The sequence below is a fragment of the Phyllobates terribilis genome, unplaced genomic scaffold (genome assembly GCF_046119375.1).
Source record: "Phyllobates terribilis strain yellow unplaced genomic scaffold, ASM4611937v1 Scaffold_5__5_contigs__length_657084704, whole genome shotgun sequence".
Lineage (NCBI taxonomy): Eukaryota > Metazoa > Chordata > Amphibia > Anura > Dendrobatidae > Phyllobates > Phyllobates terribilis.
Genome location: NW_027362765.1, coordinates 244,466,210 through 244,483,668, shown reverse-complemented (window position 1 = coordinate 244,483,668; position 17,459 = coordinate 244,466,210). Strand labels below are relative to the sequence as shown.

The following is a 17,459-nucleotide window of genomic DNA, read 5'->3' as shown; positions in this document are numbered from 1 at the left end:
TCGACGCCGGGAATTGGATGTTTCGCCCCCAGCAGTTCGCCCCCAGCAATTCGCCCCCGGGTACATTTCGCCCCCGCACATTTCGTCCCCAGCATTTGGCCCCCAGGATGTTTTGCCCCCGCACATATCGCCCCCAGTTCGCCCCGGCCCGGGGGCGAAATGTGCGGGGGCGAAATGTGCGGGGGCGAAATGTACATGGGGGCGAACTGATGGGGGCGAACTGCTGGGGGCGAAACTTCCTATTACCATTGACGCCTGTCCCCCAATGAAAATTATACTTTTTTTTTCAGAGATCCGATCTGGTGATCTAGAGATCTACTGTAGAAGCCATATGCACATCAGGCTGGAAGAATAGAGAGGCATGTCAATGCACTTAAAAGAAGCAATGCAAGTGCTTTGACACTCCCCCAGAGCACTTCCAGCCTAATTTGCCTATGACTTCCACATTAGATTTCTCATGACTGACTCATTGGATATCTACAACAAAGGTGTCACTTTTATTGGGGGACAGGCACCTTTACAGATATACCACTACTTCCATATGTAAAAATGTGCTGACAGGCTGCCTTTAAAGGGACACTTGTCCTAAAGTGTCATCTCCTCTGTATTTACAGTGCAATGAAATGCAGACTATTGTTCCTTATTATCTGCCATTTCAGGCTGGGGAGATGCCAACTGCAGTGTTTTTTAATGGGATTACAAACAAGCGGTCCAGAAAAATGTATCACCCCTCCCCATGATTGTTGCTCTGCTCTGATTCTGAGACCCTCCAGAAACATTGACCTACATACGTGTGAATGAGATTAACAGCTGTTAAGGTTTAGTGCTCCTCTTAATGAATAGCACTTGCTGAGATGAAACAACTGGCACATAGAAGGGCTGAGCATAGTGATAGATACACACAGTAATAGGTTGGTTCTGATTATTGTTTTGGTTCTGTGTTGGTATAACTAAGTCGTCGGGAGATGCACTAGATCTAATACTGAGACTTGGTAGATCTGGAGGGTCTCTGGTGCCTGCATGCCTGCTGTGTACTGTATGGGTAGGCGGAGAGATGGAGGGAGATGGATTCTAGTGGAAGAGGCAGGGCCAGGACAATGACAGCTGTTTTGTGGCAGGGTAGCTGGGAGGAGAGAGGATCAGTCAGTACAGCTTCTGCCAGGAGACAGAACAAAAGCCTACTCATCCCAGACAGCATGGAGCAAGCAGGGGACTTCTCAATGACAATTCCCCTGATATTCACAGCTTTAGCCGTCATCCTTGCCACCCTTATAGTCAAACTCCGTGCTGCCAGGGAGAAGCAGCCAGCTGAGACTGCTCAAGAAGAGAAGAAAGAGACAGTGGCAGAAGAACCCTCAGAGACAGAAGAGAAAGACAAAGAGGATCCCATAGCAGAGGATGAAGTGGGTGAAAGGACAGCTAGTGATGAGGCAATCCCAGTGGAAGAAGTTGGCACTGTTGAGGAGTCACCAGAAGCCAAGGACGAGAGCGAAGTAGAAGAATGCGTTGCCAAAGAGAGGACCCCATCCAGCCACTCAAGTCAAGAAGAGGAGGACAGTAAGGTAAGACTGGAGACACCGTACCCCACAATAGAATGTGGATTACAGACCCAGCAATTAGCTAAACACAAGCAGTAAAGTAAAACTTCACATCTCCAGAAGTTACGTAGCTTATCGTAGCTTTTTCCACTACGTACGTCAGACCAATGCCAGTCTGAAAGTGCAAGGAGTTGTCAAAGTGATGGCATCATCTCTGGACATTAACGTCTTGCCATCATTCGGTTTTTATTTTCTTAACCAAACTTTAAAGTGTTTTATAAAGTGCATTTTACCCAAGGTGGGTAACATGGACACGTTAACTTAAAAATGGCTGCAGATGAACTTTCAGTGCCAGCGTGTAACTGGCATCCAGCTGTCTGCACCCGCCCTGGCTGCCTGCAAATGCATATTCATTTTCAGTGTGTATTGTTGATGCCCAGTGGCACAATAGTATTAGTCTACTTCTTTACTAGTTATGGCTCCTACAAATGCATTACTATGGGTCGGAGTGGTAGTGGTAGCCATGAAGGTACGCCAGTATAGCAGAGACCATTTCCCGTACAAATGGTATATATACACTTTTTACGTGTACACGTGTCTTTGTGCAGAAGTAGCAGAGCTGAATTTGTCATGTAAGTTAATAAGTCATAATAATGCGGTAGATTTTATGTAAAAGCTCAGATAATAGAACGCTGAGCTGTGCCAGATCTGTATGTGTATACTGCACCGGGCGTGCTAGTGTTTATATTTGTGCGCCAGTGTATAGCTATCAGCCTGGAATGTGGCACAGTGGGTATAAAGTAACATGTAGGTCTGCCTGCTCCTAGCGCAGTCTGTCTGCCTGGCCTTGTTTGCCTTGAATTCTGTCCTCTGGGTTAGGAATTTTGGTCTCATACCCAGGAGCAGGCTCATTTCCTGTCCACATTCCTGCCCTGTAACCCATTGCAGTCAGGGGGCTCCAGGAGGCCCTCTACCTCTTATATAGTAATCTACCTATAGGTTTTGTCACCAAGAACACGCTATAGGAGCTGACGGCATGCTACGTAGGATGTCTGCAGCCATCTGTCATCATATTGCTGAGTTTTCCTCCTTTTATGAAGTCTTTTATATATTCTTTATTTAGCTGTTCCTAATGGTGGCCATTACAGCTCCACCAGGGAATGTCACAAACTTTCCTGAATTCCCAAATGACAAAACTGTGTCGCTATTCAGGATTTCGGACTTTCCCCATATAACGTCCCTTATAGCAGCCTGCGTTACAGCTCCTGTGGGTGCTATAATGGCTATTAGATCTGCGATCCCAGAAAAAGCGGCATGTTACAAAGAGTTCTTTAATTCTGCAAGCTCTGTATAATAGGCTGGACTTGTTTTACTGTATAGAATATATTGCTCATACAGACACGCCAAGCAGTGGGTGGAGGCGACTCGGATTAGGATGTAGAAAGCTGTGTTTGACCCAGGTCCACGCGCAGCACACATGTGCTCACAGAGGCGGCATACATCATACAGATGTTTGGCAGGACGCAGATGATTACATAACCATGTCAGAGTTAGAGATACCTTATTTGGGTTGGGTGTTAAACATTAAGTCATAGCTGGTAGCTTGCACATAACTTCCAGTCACTCTACTTGTATGGGCTTCTCACAAACCTATTAATAAACCTAATTATATAATATAGTATGCCATGTAATACCAGTCTTATTATACCATAACTTTAAAAACTCTGCTGTCAGTGGTGACAACACTTAAAAAGGACCAATGGCCGGTTTTTGCTCTTATTTTATTCCCGCTGCTCCCCTGTGTGTTCTGCAGTTTTGTTATATAAATCCGCCATACGATTTCAGAGATATGAGCCTTTTTATTTAGTACTAATTTTTATGGTCTTTACAAGGAGATATTACTCACAGGTTAATAATGCAGAGCAGCTAAATGATACGCCCCCTAGGAATCCCGTGAGCCACACCCCTTTGGTAAAGACCATAAAGATTGGCATTAAAAAAAGGCTCCGATCTCTGGAACTTTATGTTGGATTGATTTAAAAAAAAAAAAGAAACAGAATATTCAGGGGAGCAGGAGCAATAAAATAAGAACAAATACTGGCCACTTTTGACCTCATGACAGGTCCTCATCAAAGGAGCTATTCACTTCTACTTAAAAAATATCTTTAATCATTTTTATAGTATAAATTCATACATTTTCCTAATATATTTGTATTTGCTAAAGTGCCACAATCTTCACATATCGCCGTCGGTCTCAGGTCCTGGTAGCATCACTTTTGGCTTCTGTTCGACGCAGAAGAGTTTCCACTGTTGGCACGTCATCAGAGCTTTGCCTACTGGCTGACTGACTTATTTCAGTCATTAAGTGGTTTTTCAGTCCTGATATCAGATCTTCTTAGGACACATGGATTGTGGAGAAGGTAATTGGAAAAAAAATATGTAAGTTGAGGTGAAATATTGTGATGCTAATGCTATTCACCAGCAATGGTGGTCGCCATCACCATAGTGTTTCAGCTCAGCTTACATATTTTCTTCCTATTATTCTCTCTGAAATCCGTGTGTCTGAAGAAAGTCCTATACCTGGACTGAAAAATCACTTAATGAATAAGTATGGATAACATAAATAAAACGAATACAAATCAAAATCCATGGATCAGCAACAAGAGTTTTCTTCTATAGGTATTGAAATAGTGAAGTCAACCAGACCCCTTCGCACTTGTCCACCTGTGTCAAGCACAAATCAGAAGTATAGCTGTCAGCCCTCATTGATCTCTGGAGTTCGGGTACCTTTTTTTTAATACAAATATATTAGTTAGGCCTCGCTTAGTTGGTTGTGTTTTCTGTACTCCCACTCCATTCATTCTCAATGTGATTGCCGGAGATAGCCAAGTACAGCGCTTGCCTGTCTCCGGCAGTCCTACTGATTCTGTCGATTGGTGGGGCCCCAGATGTTGGACTCCGAGCATTCAGAAAGTTATCCCTTATCCCACGGATATAGGATTACTTCCAAGCTTGCTTACAAAAGTTTCAACCTATGTGTAGGTGCACGCGAGCGATGGTGGAAAAGATCACAGTGTGCACAATAATGGTCCATTTTATAGACCAGGATAGTAAATGAATCTCCTATCCACAGATTTGACTGGCCTGATTCTTACAATGGCAATCTGAACCCTAACTAAGTTCTAGGTATCGTAAGATAATTTGTTTAAAGTGAATAACTCCTGTCCACAGAGCACTCAGAATAGAAATGCAGTACCCCTGAATTTCACATAATAATCCATTGTGTGCATTTAACCCCTATGGCAGTACACTGAACTTCAGGCTTGCCTTATCAACCAGTGCTCTATCTAGCCTCTATGCAGCATCACAACATGGCACTTTATGAAGCATGCTATGATTTTTTTTTTCATGGGAAACTATGTGCCACCTGGCTTCATACACACAGTATGGGACTTTAGAAATGGCCTGGTTCTTGTGTTCTTGTGTTTGGGATCTCAACAATAGCCATGTGCATGAGGCCTAAAGATGGACTTTAGCCCAGCTAGTCTACCATACAAAACGAAGGTATCACTTGACTAGCAATGAACTGCAGCACTGGTGATGACTTCAGTCCAATCTGCCTACGTTATCAGAGAGCTTGGATTTTATTCTGGGCATGTTTGGAGAGAACAGCTAGTCTGAAGCTCTGTAATTCAGCTTTTTTTTAGCCATATGTCATTGCCATTTGCACTATATATAGTTCATTGTAGCTATTTTATGTGTAAACTCATGAAGGCCTAAAAAAAGTTGAGGTTAACTTTCAGCTGTCAGCCACATAATGATCATGTCACTTAGCAGTTGATTTCTCGCCATTATTATCAACCAGACATACACTGGGCAAGTCCCTAAACATCTCTTATCAGTTAGCTTGGGGTACCTGCTACAGTGTAATGGCAGAAGTGGGATCATGCCTGTACCCACTGGATTGGGGGATTATCATATGCTCACTGTTGTCATCTTCTGAACAAACACTTAAGAGACAGAAATAGGGTAGTTATGCTGCAGGGATACGGATGGGTCACTTCTGGTTTCCATATATATGTTCATCACATGGATCCCCAAATATCCTTTCCATTACCTAAGGCTAAAAGTTAAATGGCTTCTCTTGTCAAGGAAGTTTGCCACTTAGTTTGAAGTGGCAAACCTTGTCTTATAGTTGGTGCTCTTCTTATTGGTATATACAAAGACTGCTACTGATGTACCTACATCCACCCCCATTTCCAAAGCAGATGGTGGGGTCATTCTTTAAGAGTATGTGCCCACGATGCGGCCCCCGATGCTGCGGAATAGCCGTCGGCGTCTTCCGCTCATCTATGCAAATGAGAGGCGCCATTTTTTATTTTTTTTCACATGTGGACTTTCCTCATAGAGGTTAGGTCTATGGGGAAAGCCCGCATGTGGACCCGCCGAAGAAACTGACATGCTGCGGTCTGGAAAGATGCGCCGCATGTCAGTTTCTGCAGGTGAGCCGCAAACGCATAGTAGACATGGGATTTCTAGAAATCCCATCCACTCTGCTGTAACTTCTGGACCCTGCGGGTTGGACGCTGCATAAGCACGCAGCTTCAAACCAGCAGCGGCTCCGGATCGTGGGCACACAGCCTAAAAAATACTGTTTTCATGCAAATTGTGATTCATGCTTTAAAAAACCTACATGTCTACCTTCATTATTAATTTTTTATTCATAATAATAATATTTATATAACACTAACATATTCCGCAGTGCTTTACAGACTTTATCATCACTGTCCCCATTGTGGCTCACAATCTAAATTCCCTATGAGTAGGTCTTTGGAGTGTGGGAGGAAACCCACACAAACACGGGGAGAATATACAAATTTTTTGCAGATGTTGTCCTTGGTGGGATTTGAACCGAGGACCCCAGTGCTGCAAAGCAACAGTGCTAACCACTGATCCAATGTGCTGCCCTCATCCAATTCATCTAATATTAAAAATGAAGCAACTTTGCCAATGCTGTTTTATATCTATATCTCTAATGTAAACCTTTGTGTCCCCATGCTTATTCATGCAGTCATACTCCCTTCAGTAATCACACTCCCTGCAGTAGTTATACTCCATTCTGTCTACTTCCTATTGCTTACCAACGTACATTTGGTAGGAATCCGACTACGCAGGTTTGTTTGTAGTCTGTAACTATGGGAACATAAGAGCTCTTTACATTTTATGGGACATTTATAATTAAAACTACTTGCATCATTTTCCAACTGGAATAATGAAAAGAAATATCGATTTTGAAGATGAACGTATCATTGAAAATTTTTGTGTTGCAAATTTACGATATGAAGTTGTTCGTTTATTGCTGTAACACTCATCTCTAAATCACCACTCTCGTAGTTTACATCCTATGTAGAAATTGGAAATGGTTAAAATAACTTCTCTCTTGTGCTGCCTATGAATGGTTAATGCCTGTCATTCCCATGTGAGTCACCACAGCTGCAATCCAGCCTTACAAGGCAAAGCTCCTCACTAGGTCTTGACTCATGATCACCCAGAATATTATTAGTTCTCTTTTTCCACATATGATATATAAATTTTGAGCCCTGTCCTGATCCAACCCATATTCTGTTTTTTTTCTTTCGTTGTGTCTCCTTGTGACTTGTCGTGCTGTATGGGGCCTTTGCATTTTGTGTATATGGGCCTTTCCTGGTTGTGGTACAATCCCACTGCCAGGAAAATCCTCGACATTTCCAGTGTTTGATGTCACATTGTCCGTCTTAGCAATGTTTCCGTCTTATTTGCACCTACACAATTTGAAGTATGGCTGGAACCTGGCAGAGGAATTAAGCAGATTACAGACTGGAAAAGATTAAACCATTTAAATCTTCACTGCGGGCTAATTCTAATGACAGCAGGTTACTTTATGTGAGGTCAAAGAATGGCGCAGTGTATACAGTGTCTAGTGCCACCATTGTCAAAAAGCGTAGTCCTTGGAAAAATGTCACTTACAGGACAAGACGGAAATGGTAAGTACAAAGCTTCCAGACAAATCGGATATGTCACGTGGCAGTATCATTGCTGCCTCCTGTAGACGGCCCTAGCTAGGGGGCAAACAGCGGCTGCCAGATGCCATATTTCTGTAAAGATGGACATGACCCAATGTAAATATAGAGGACCTGAATACCCAATATGCACACGTGGTCAAAATTGTTGGTACCCCTCGTTTAATGAAAGAAAAACCCATAATGGTCACAGAAATAAGTTGAATCTGACAAAAGTAATAATAAATAAAAAATCTATGAAAATGAACAGATGAAAGTCAGTCATTGCTTTTCAACCCTGCTTCCACAGAATTTAAAAAAAAATTAAACTCATGAAATCGGCCTGGACAGAAATGATGTTACCCCTGAAAATAATGTGACAAAAGAGACATGTTAAATTAAGTTGTGTCCACTAATTAGCATCACAGGTGTCTACAATCTTGTAATCAGTCAGTGGGCCTGTGTATAGGGCTACAGATACTCACTGTGCTGTTTGGTGACATGGTGTGTACCACACTCAACATGGACCAGAGGAAGCAAAGGAAAGAGTTGTCTCAGGAGATTAAAAAGGAAATTATAGACAAGCATGTTAAAGGTAAAGGTTATAAGACCATCTCCAAGCAGCTTGATGTTCCTGTGACATATTATTCAGAAATTTGAGATCCATGAGACTGTAGCCAACCTCCCTGGACATGGCTGCAGGAGGAAAATTGCTGACAAATCAAAGAGACGGATAATACAAATGGTAACTGTAGAGAGATCTGAGATTGAACTGATGAGCAAACAAATTAATAACAAAACACAGCAAGCAAATTTCTAACAAAACACAAAATTAAGGCTGGGTGCCCACGTAGCGTTTTTCTAGCGTTTATGCTGCGGAATTTCCGCAGCGGAAACGCTTGTGAAACGCTAGGTAATCCGCACCCCATGGGGATTCCGCATGTTCTATGCACATGCTGCGGATTTTTCCGCAGCGTTTATGCTGCGTACAAAAATCCGCAGCATGTCATTTAATTTTGCGGAAGTGCAGCGGAACTCCCGCCATTGACTTGCATTGAAACGCATAGAAACCGCGACTGTACATTTGTACAAGCGGCTTCTATGCGTCTCTATGTGCGGATGGTACCCAGTTCTGGAGGAGAGGAGACTCTCATCCAGACCTGGGTACCATTGTACCTGTAAAAAAGAATAAAATAATAAATAAAGTTTATATTCACGTGTCCGGCGGCTTCTCTCTGAATGCCGGCATCGCTTGAGGACCTGCGGTGACGTCACAGTCATGTGACCGCAGGCCCTTCACCGCTCTGTCTCGCGATATGCCGGCAGCCGGGAACCAGACAGGAACGAGCGCTGCAGCACACGCCGGGGCCTCGGGGGTGAGTATAGCTTTATTTGTTTTTATTTTTACGGTTCACACTATATAAATCCATGCTGTTTGCATGGATTTATACAGTGTGACCTAGTTGTCAAGCACTTTCCAAGTGATGCTATCGCCTGGAAAGCGCTTGTCAATCTGCATGCGGAAACGCATGTGAATCCGCATGTATTCTGCAGGAAAAACGCATGCACAATCTGCATGCGTTTTTTCTGCCAGGGAGATGCAGAAATGCTGCAGAAATTTTCTGCTTAATTTCTGCATCGTGGGCACATAGCCTAAGATTTACGAAAATGGGTGTTCAGCGCTGGAAAAGTATTTAGTAAATGGCCGGGTCCTCACACTCCTCCCCCACTTTTACAGCACGGCCAGCGCTGGTCTCCATTTCCTGGGATTGACTATCCACCTTCCTTTGGCAGCAATTACCGGGGTTCGGGGCTTCCTCAGTTTGTCTCGATAGGCCATCAGCGTTGCCCGGGTCGATTGGCAGACCAATCATCAGCCAATCTGGCAGCCTCATCCAGGCTGAGTGGCTTTCTATCTACCACCCATTCTTTTAAATTACCTGGGAGCTTTGACATAAATTGCCCCAGCATGATTATGTCCATTACATGTTCTGCTTCCCGAGCCAGCAGTCCTTCAATCCACCGAGTGCATACCGTACGTAGCGTGTTGGCAAACTCCCGATGTGTGTGTGCAGTGGGCTTTTCAGTCTCCCGAAACTTCCTCTGGTTGGTTTGCGGCGTGACGGCATACCTCTCTAGTAATACACTGCGAATGGTAGAGTAACATCTCTGATCCACCAAAGACAAGTTATTAAAAGCTTCTCTTGCTTTTCCGGTCAGGCTAATGCTCAAAAATCTGGGCCAGTCACCGATTGACACCTCATGCAGCATACAGAGGTTCTCAAATAACCGGAGATGTTCATCAATATTTGAGGTGTCCTCATTAAACTGTGGTATATCTCGGTACCTTAAAGATGTGGGCCCCTCTCTCCTGTTATCCATTGTCCTCTGCACTGGGGCGGGTGGGGGTATCGCTACCTGCACACCCAGATATTTGCTTAACACCGCTCTCCTAGCGCATCCAGCAGCCGCCTCAACTCAGTTGGTTGATCGTCTGCCATCTGGATGACAGCCCTGGGCTGTGGTCCCTCCACGGAGATGCCCTCCTCCACGTCTGAACTGACCTCCTCCTGTGGCTGTTCATGGTCCCATTCGTCCAAGCGTTGTATTAGAGTCGCACGGTTATCCTCTCGCAACCACTCTAGCTCTCTCCCAGAGCAAAGAGTTCTCAGCTCCTCCTTCTTGAGCCTCTTGTAGATGGAGTCTGCCATCTCTTCTGTCAAGTCACCGCTCGTAACTTTCCCTGGTATACTGTCCAGAGATAGGTGATCCCACCGCTTGCCACCACTTGTAGAGATCTGAGGTTGAACTGATGAGCAAACAAATCGCTAACAAAACACAGCAAGCAAATTTCTAACAAAACACAAAATTAAGATTGACAAAAATGGGTGCTCAGTGCTGGAAAAGTATTTAGTAAGTGGCCAGGTCCTTACAGTAACAAAAGAGCTCAGGAAAACTTCTAAAGAGATTAAAGGTGAACTTCAAGCTCAAGGAACATCAGTGTCAGATCGCACCATCCGTCGTTGTTTGATCCAAAGTGAACTTCATGGGAGGAGACCAAGGAGAACACCATGTTGACAAGCCACAAAGCTTCTGGGAGAATGTCCTATGGATAGATGAGACAAAAATGTAAGTTTTTGGCAAGGCACATCAGCTCTATGTTCACAGACGGAAAAATGAAGCATATCAAGAAAAGAACACTGTCCCTACTGTGAAACATGGAGGAGGCTCTGTTATGTTCTGTGGCTACTTTGCTGCATCTGGCACCGGGTGCCTTGAATCTGTGCAGGGTACAATGAAATCTCAAGACTATCAAGGGATTCTAGAGAGAAATGTGCTGCCCAGTGTCAGAAAGCTTGGCCTTTTGAGAGCTCCAATAATTAATAGCTGCTAATTATGAGCCTATGTCATGGACATAGGAAAGCTGGTGTTACATCAGATTTTTCAGTCCTTAGCAGATCTAGACCAGTGATGACAATGAACCCTAAATTGTTAAAAATTGTAGTGCCCGAAACAGAATGTCTGAAAACAGATATGCGTCCTACTATGTGATGCTAACCAAAAAATGTCTGGTGTATGGTATGCTATGCCAGGCTTTGGTTTTGAGGTCTGTGGCATGATATGGTGGCCAACCACACACTTCCTATACTGTACTTGAAAGATAGTGAAACTGTTAGCCTCGGGGCATTTGTTCTGTTTACTTCATTGTTATATCTGATGTGTAAATCTTTTTTTTTTTAGCGAGAGCCTTTCATATTGCTGCTAATTCATATCTAATGTTGTATATGCAGAGATGCATTTACATTTTCCGGCACCCGGGGCAAGAATTCAGTTTTGCGCGCCCCCCCCCCCCCAGGCGGTTTGAGTAATCATTGGCATGTGACCAGTTTATATGCGATTTACAGACTGACAGTCTCATGCCGACTAGCTGCTCTTCCTAATTCTCTCAATGTTAACAGAGAAGCGGGAAGAAAAGCTAGTTGTCACATGACGGTAAGAATGAAAATCATATATGATTGAAGTGGCCATGTGATGACTGCTGGAATCAGCAAGCAGAGCTGAATCTTGACAGTGAGAATTTTACACACTGTTAGGATTGACATGCTACAGTCCTTCCTTTTAACTTAAAGGGCTTGTCCAGGTTTGAGATGAAAGTCTGCAATTCTCACAGCACATGCACTGCACACTTTTAGGATTCTCCCTTGCCAGTGGAAAGAGTGGACGGTCATGCGAGCACAAGTATTAGATTTGTACACTTCTGGCCACATTCTGACTAGACGTGTCTAGCCTCGCTCAATTCATTTTCATTGAGTGAGGCCACGCATGTCTAGTCGGCGCGTCGGAAAGTCCCACTTTCACTGCCGGCACAAAAAAAATCCTGACAGCATGCAGTGCACACTGTGAGAATTCAGAAGTCTGCAGCCACATAGAATGACTGCAGACTCATCACAAACTTGTAAAGAGAAAAGTCCAGCTCACCTATGTTCAATTCAGCTTGTGTAGGTAATGTTGGGCAGTGCACGGAGTGCTGTGTTGGCAGCAAGCAGGAGAAACAAAGTGAAAATCCAGCATCACGACAAAGGATAAAAAGTGTGCTTTCTTTATTAGATCATGTTAAAATCCTTTTCAAGGAAGGCAAGGTATGGACAGAGGGGTGACCTTACGCTTTTTGAACCAAATGGTTCTTAATCATAATACCACTAAAGAAAGCACATTATTTTATCCATGGACGTGATGCTGGATTTTCACTTTGTTCATCACAAACTTGTGCAACCCCTCTAATGCTCCTAATATAAATAAAAAAAATAGTAACCCTTAACTTGTCAAATGGCACAACACTTTATTAATATAGCATGTATCACAAAATCTTACAAGTTATGGATTGTTACATGGGTACAGGATCAGAACCAATAACAGCACAATAATCCATCACCAGAACCACCAACAGTACATAAATACATCACAGAACCCCCATCAGCACAGAAGCACAGCATCACAATCCTCATCAGTACAAGAATACATTATGAGAACTACCAGCAGTACAGAAATTCATCATCATGTCCTTAACAATGGTAAGGAGGTACTGGGACTTGTTATCAGTCATCATCAGACTGTGGACCATACAGGAACTACAGTACTGATGTGAATTAGTCAGTATCACAAAAAAAAACATTTACATCCAGGTACCTTATATAGTGGGGAAAATAAGTATTTGATACTCTGCCGATTTTGCACGTTTTCCCACCTACAAAGAATGGAGAGGTCTGTAATTTTTATCATAGGAACATTCACCTGTCAGATATAGAATCTAAAAAGAAAAAAAAAGAAAATCACATTGTATGATTTTAAAATAATTAAATGTCATTTTATTGCATGAAATAAGTATTTGATCACCTGCCAACCAGCAGGGATTCTGACTCTCACAGACCTGTTAGTTTTTCTTTAAGAAGCCCTCCTACTCTGCATTCATTACCTGTATTAATTGCACCTGTTTGAACTCGTTATCTGTATAAAAGACACCTGTCCACACACTCAATCAATCACACTCCAACCTCTCGCACAATTATTAGAAAATGGAAGAAATACAAGTCAATCTTCCTCAGTCTGGGGCTCCACGCAAGATCTTGGCTTGTGGGGTAAGGATGATTCTGAGAAAGGTCAGGAATCAGCACAGAACTACACAGGAACACCTGGTCAATGGTCTGAAGAGAGCTGGGACCACAGTTTCAAACATTACCATTAGTAACACACTGCGCCATCATGGATTAAAATCCTGCAGAGCACGCAAGGTCCCCCTACTCACGCCAGCGCATGTCCAGGCCCGTTTGAAGTTCACCAATGACCATCTGGATGATCCAGAGGAGGCATGGGAAAAGGTCATGTTGTCAGATGAGACCAAAATAGAACTTTTTGGTATCAACTCCACTCGCCGTGTTTGGAGGAAGAAGAAGGGTGAGTACAATCCCAAAAACACCATCCTGTTATGTGCTTTGCAAAGGGAACCTGCAAGACTGGCGCCAAACCAGCAAAGGCGCAGTCACAGACGCACTTGGAGCAAGCTGCCCAGCTAGGCGAGTCCTTGAGGGCCGGGAATACTCTTCACCCAGCTCCCAGTAAATGGAAGGGGGACTTTGGCAGAGCCCTTCCCAGGCCCACTGTCACCAGACAGCTGGCGTCTGGTGAGGCGGCTGGTGCCTAGTCAAGAACCAGGTGAATATCTCTGCAAGAACCACAGGAAATGAAACCTGAAGAGAAAATGAGAAAACCCCTGAAAAGATAGCAAACCTAATGCTAGCACCACTCACAACTACAGAACATGGAATTGCAATAAACAGCAAGGCACTGAGCAAGGAGTAGGATTATATAGTTCGCCTAATGATCAGGTGTTGAATACCTCCCAATCATTCCCAGACAGCCACTCCCTGCTAGCCTGCACAGCAGAATGAACACAATTCCACCATTGCTTAGTATCAAACAAAGCAGCGTCTTTCGTTGCCGGCAACTGGGGAAATCAGTGACAGACATGGCATCCCGCGTCCTCACACATCCCACAACACCAAAACGCGACCCTTGAAAAACTGGGACAGTCTCCATGCACACGTAGAAGCTCCGCCTCCAGGATTAGGACAATGGCGGCGCCTGCGACCAGAGTAACGCAGCATCGGATCTGCTCTATTCTCAGATGGGAGCACAGAACCACGATTCCTAACACGTCCCAACCGTGAAGCATGGTGGGGGAAACATCATACTTTGGCGGTGCTTTCCTGCAAAGGGAAGTGAACTACTGCACCATATTCAAGAGAGGATGGATGGGGTCATGTATCGCAAGATTTTGGACAACAACCTCCTTCCCTAAGTAAGAGCTTTGAAGATATGTCGTGGCTGGGTCTTCCAGCATGACAATAACCTGAAAAACACAGCCAGGGCAACTAAGGTCCTGGAGTGGCCTAGCCAGTCTCCAGACCTGAACCCAATAGAAAATATTTGGAGGGAGCTAAAACTCAATGTTGCCCAGCAACAGCCCCAAAACCTGAAAGATCTGGAGAAGATGCGTATGGAGGAGTGGGCCAAATCCCTGCTGCAATGTGTGAAAACTTGGTCAAGAACTACAGGAAATGTCTGACCTCTGTAATTGCAAAGAAAGGTTTCTGTACCAAATATTAAGTTCTGTTTTTCTATTGTATCAAACACTTATTTCATGCAATAAAAAATGCAAATTAATTATGTAAAAATCATTCAATGTGATTTTCTGGATTTTGTTTAAGATTCTGTCTCTCACAGTTGAAGTGTACCCACGATAAAAATTACAGACCTCTCCATTCTTTGTAGGTGGGAAAAGTTGCAAAATCGGCAGAGTATCAAATACTTATTTTCCCCACTGTAGATGACATCTCCTCTGATTGGAGACATTCTCTTTCTTTCTTTCTTTTCTTCATCTTGTCCAGATGCCATGATGACTTTTCACAGCCACAGATGGTCCCTGCAGACGTCCCTCTTCTCCAGTCTTCTGCTGCACATCCCAACACAATGCCCTTAAAAATAGCAGTGTCATTATAATGCTCCTAAATAAAAATATCTGACCTACGCTGAGCCCCTGAATAAATAATTGACCCTCACTATATTCTCTGCACAAAATATGACCCATAAACTGTTCCTCTTATGATACATGCCCTCCAAACTGCCCTCTCCTTTCCATACTGGGCCCCCTCTTCACACTGTCCACTCACACTGTGTCCCCTCCTATAGGGCTCAGCACTTGTGGGCACAGACAGCAGAGGGCCACTGTGCAGTAACACTATATGGGCCCTTTGCATTTCAATAGCCCATCATTCTGCACAATATCACCTACTTTGGACTTGGAAATGGGCCCCCTTACCTCTTGGGCCCCTGTGCGGCTGCACAGGTTGCAACATTGATATATCCGCCTCTGGGGTCCAATCTCTATACTGTACCCCCTCATCATACTCCCCCTACTTGGCATACTGTCCCCTCTTGGCTGTGCTCTTACCCTGTCCCCCCATGCTACCCCCATACACTACTCAGTCTCTACTTTGTGTCCACACTCACTTGTCTCCCCCCATACTGTCTCCTCACATATTTACCCCTTTGCTCTCCATACTGCCTCCTCATACATCTCCCCATCTCCATATACTGTGTCTGCACCCGTCCCATCATCCTCGCTCCCCATACTGTGTCGGCATATGTCCCCCCTTTGGTCCCCATACTGTGTCCATATCCTCCCCATTTTGTGTCCACACCCATACCCCCACTCACCATACTATGTCTGCATCATATCCTCTATCCCTCCCCTTTCTGTGTCTGCATACATTCTCCCCTTTGCTCTCCATACTGTGTCCGTACCCTCCCCCCACTCACCATACTGTGTCTGCACCCATTCCCCCCTCATACTATTTTGTTGTACATGCCCCCATCTTATCCCTTGCTCCTTGTACTCTGTCCTCAAATTTCTCCTGTTCCCCATATTGTGTCCGCAGTCCGCACACATCCCTTCCTCGCTTACCAAACTGTGTCTTCATATCTCCCTTCCCCCCATTGCAATAAATCTTTGATAAAATAAGAGAAAAAAAGGAAGCGACAACAAAGCCCCAGATAAGCATAGAAAAAATATAATTTTATTAGATGCACATGTGACACCCCAGGGGTCTGGTTGCCACAGTGATAGAGATATTATGTCTGAGAGCAGGTGGGAGGTCCTTTGGTCAGGGATTCTGTGCATGCCACACCTCCTGCCCAGTCTTGGGAGGGGAAGAACTTCCCCTATATAAAAACCCGGGGCTGAAGCAGGGTGAGCAGTCAAGGAGAGTAGAGACAAGAAACAGCAGAAGCAATACTACTACGAGTCAGGGGCTGGCAGCTGCAGAGCTCGCCCTGACTGAGAAGCTTTCTTACCGGACCCGGCGTCCGAGGCTGTGGGGACTAACTCTTACCCAGCAGCAGAAGCCGACCGGCAGGGGATTTCAGGTCCTCAGGCCCAGAAACCCGAAGGCACGGTCACACGCGTGGGACCAGCACCGCCATCGTGGAGCGGAAGCCATTAGAAGGCCCCGAGTCACCGGCCATACGGGTGAGCACCACACGGTACACTCAGGGACGTGGGCTACTTATATCCGCTTCTAGCAAGGTAGCCAGAAGAGTACAGTCAGTTTGGGAGGCCTACAACTCCGCCTGGCCAGGGGAGATCCCATCTGCTCAAGGACTGACCAGGCCCCGTTCACTAGCAAGTACTCCGGGAGGGTCTATCGTTGTTACCAGTAAAGACCCTGAATTACACTGCACCGTCTCTGAGTGGTTCCTGCTACCCCCATCATCCACACCTGCTGCCCTGAGGCCATACCCCTCCCGTTGGGGGTTATACCATCTACGCTGCACCATCCATCCACCGGCCTCAGCGGACTGTCCTGCAGCGGCAGCTCCATAGCTGCATTCAACGGGTGGCGTAGTCGTCCTACATCTACCGCTGTTACATCGCCGCTCAGTTTGACTCCCTGGGCACGGACCGGGTCACCGCCACGAGACTACAACCCTCAAGAGATCCGGCTCCGGGTAAGCTCCCGCGTGCGCAACGCAGCGCGACACAGGCCCAGGGGCGCGTCAACTTTGGCGTAGTCGGCAGGATTTCGTGCCCGCAACCACCGGGTACTGCGTGCCTGAAAAAGAGACTTTTAAAACTTACCATCCGTGAAGTTTTCCCGCCATCTGTGAAGATTCCCGCCATCCGGCGCCATCTTCAGCCTTCTTCCCGCCATCCGTGGAGTTTTCCCGCCGTTGGACGCCATCTTGAGGACGCCGCGCGGGAAGAAGAGGGGCGTGGACTCTGAAAGCGCGCGAGAACTGAAGCCCCGCCTCACGTCCGGACGTTGCG

General features: G+C 45.1%; 1 protein-coding gene across 3 annotated transcripts in view; it reads left to right on the top strand.

The window, feature by feature from the left end:
* Positions 1 to 1,049: 1,049 nt before the first annotated feature.
* The window catches only part of MXRA7 (matrix remodeling associated 7), an 84,472-nt gene continuing 68,062 nt past the window's right edge, over positions 1,050 to 17,459 (top strand). For all 3 annotated transcript variants that reach the window (XM_073683965.1, XM_073683966.1, XM_073683967.1), the window contains exon 1: positions 1,050 to 1,562. In XM_073683965.1, coding sequence (XP_073540066.1) covers positions 1,065 to 1,562 — 498 coding nt within the window. In that variant the 5' untranslated portion in view covers positions 1,050 to 1,064. The remainder of the gene's footprint in view (positions 1,563 to 17,459) is intronic.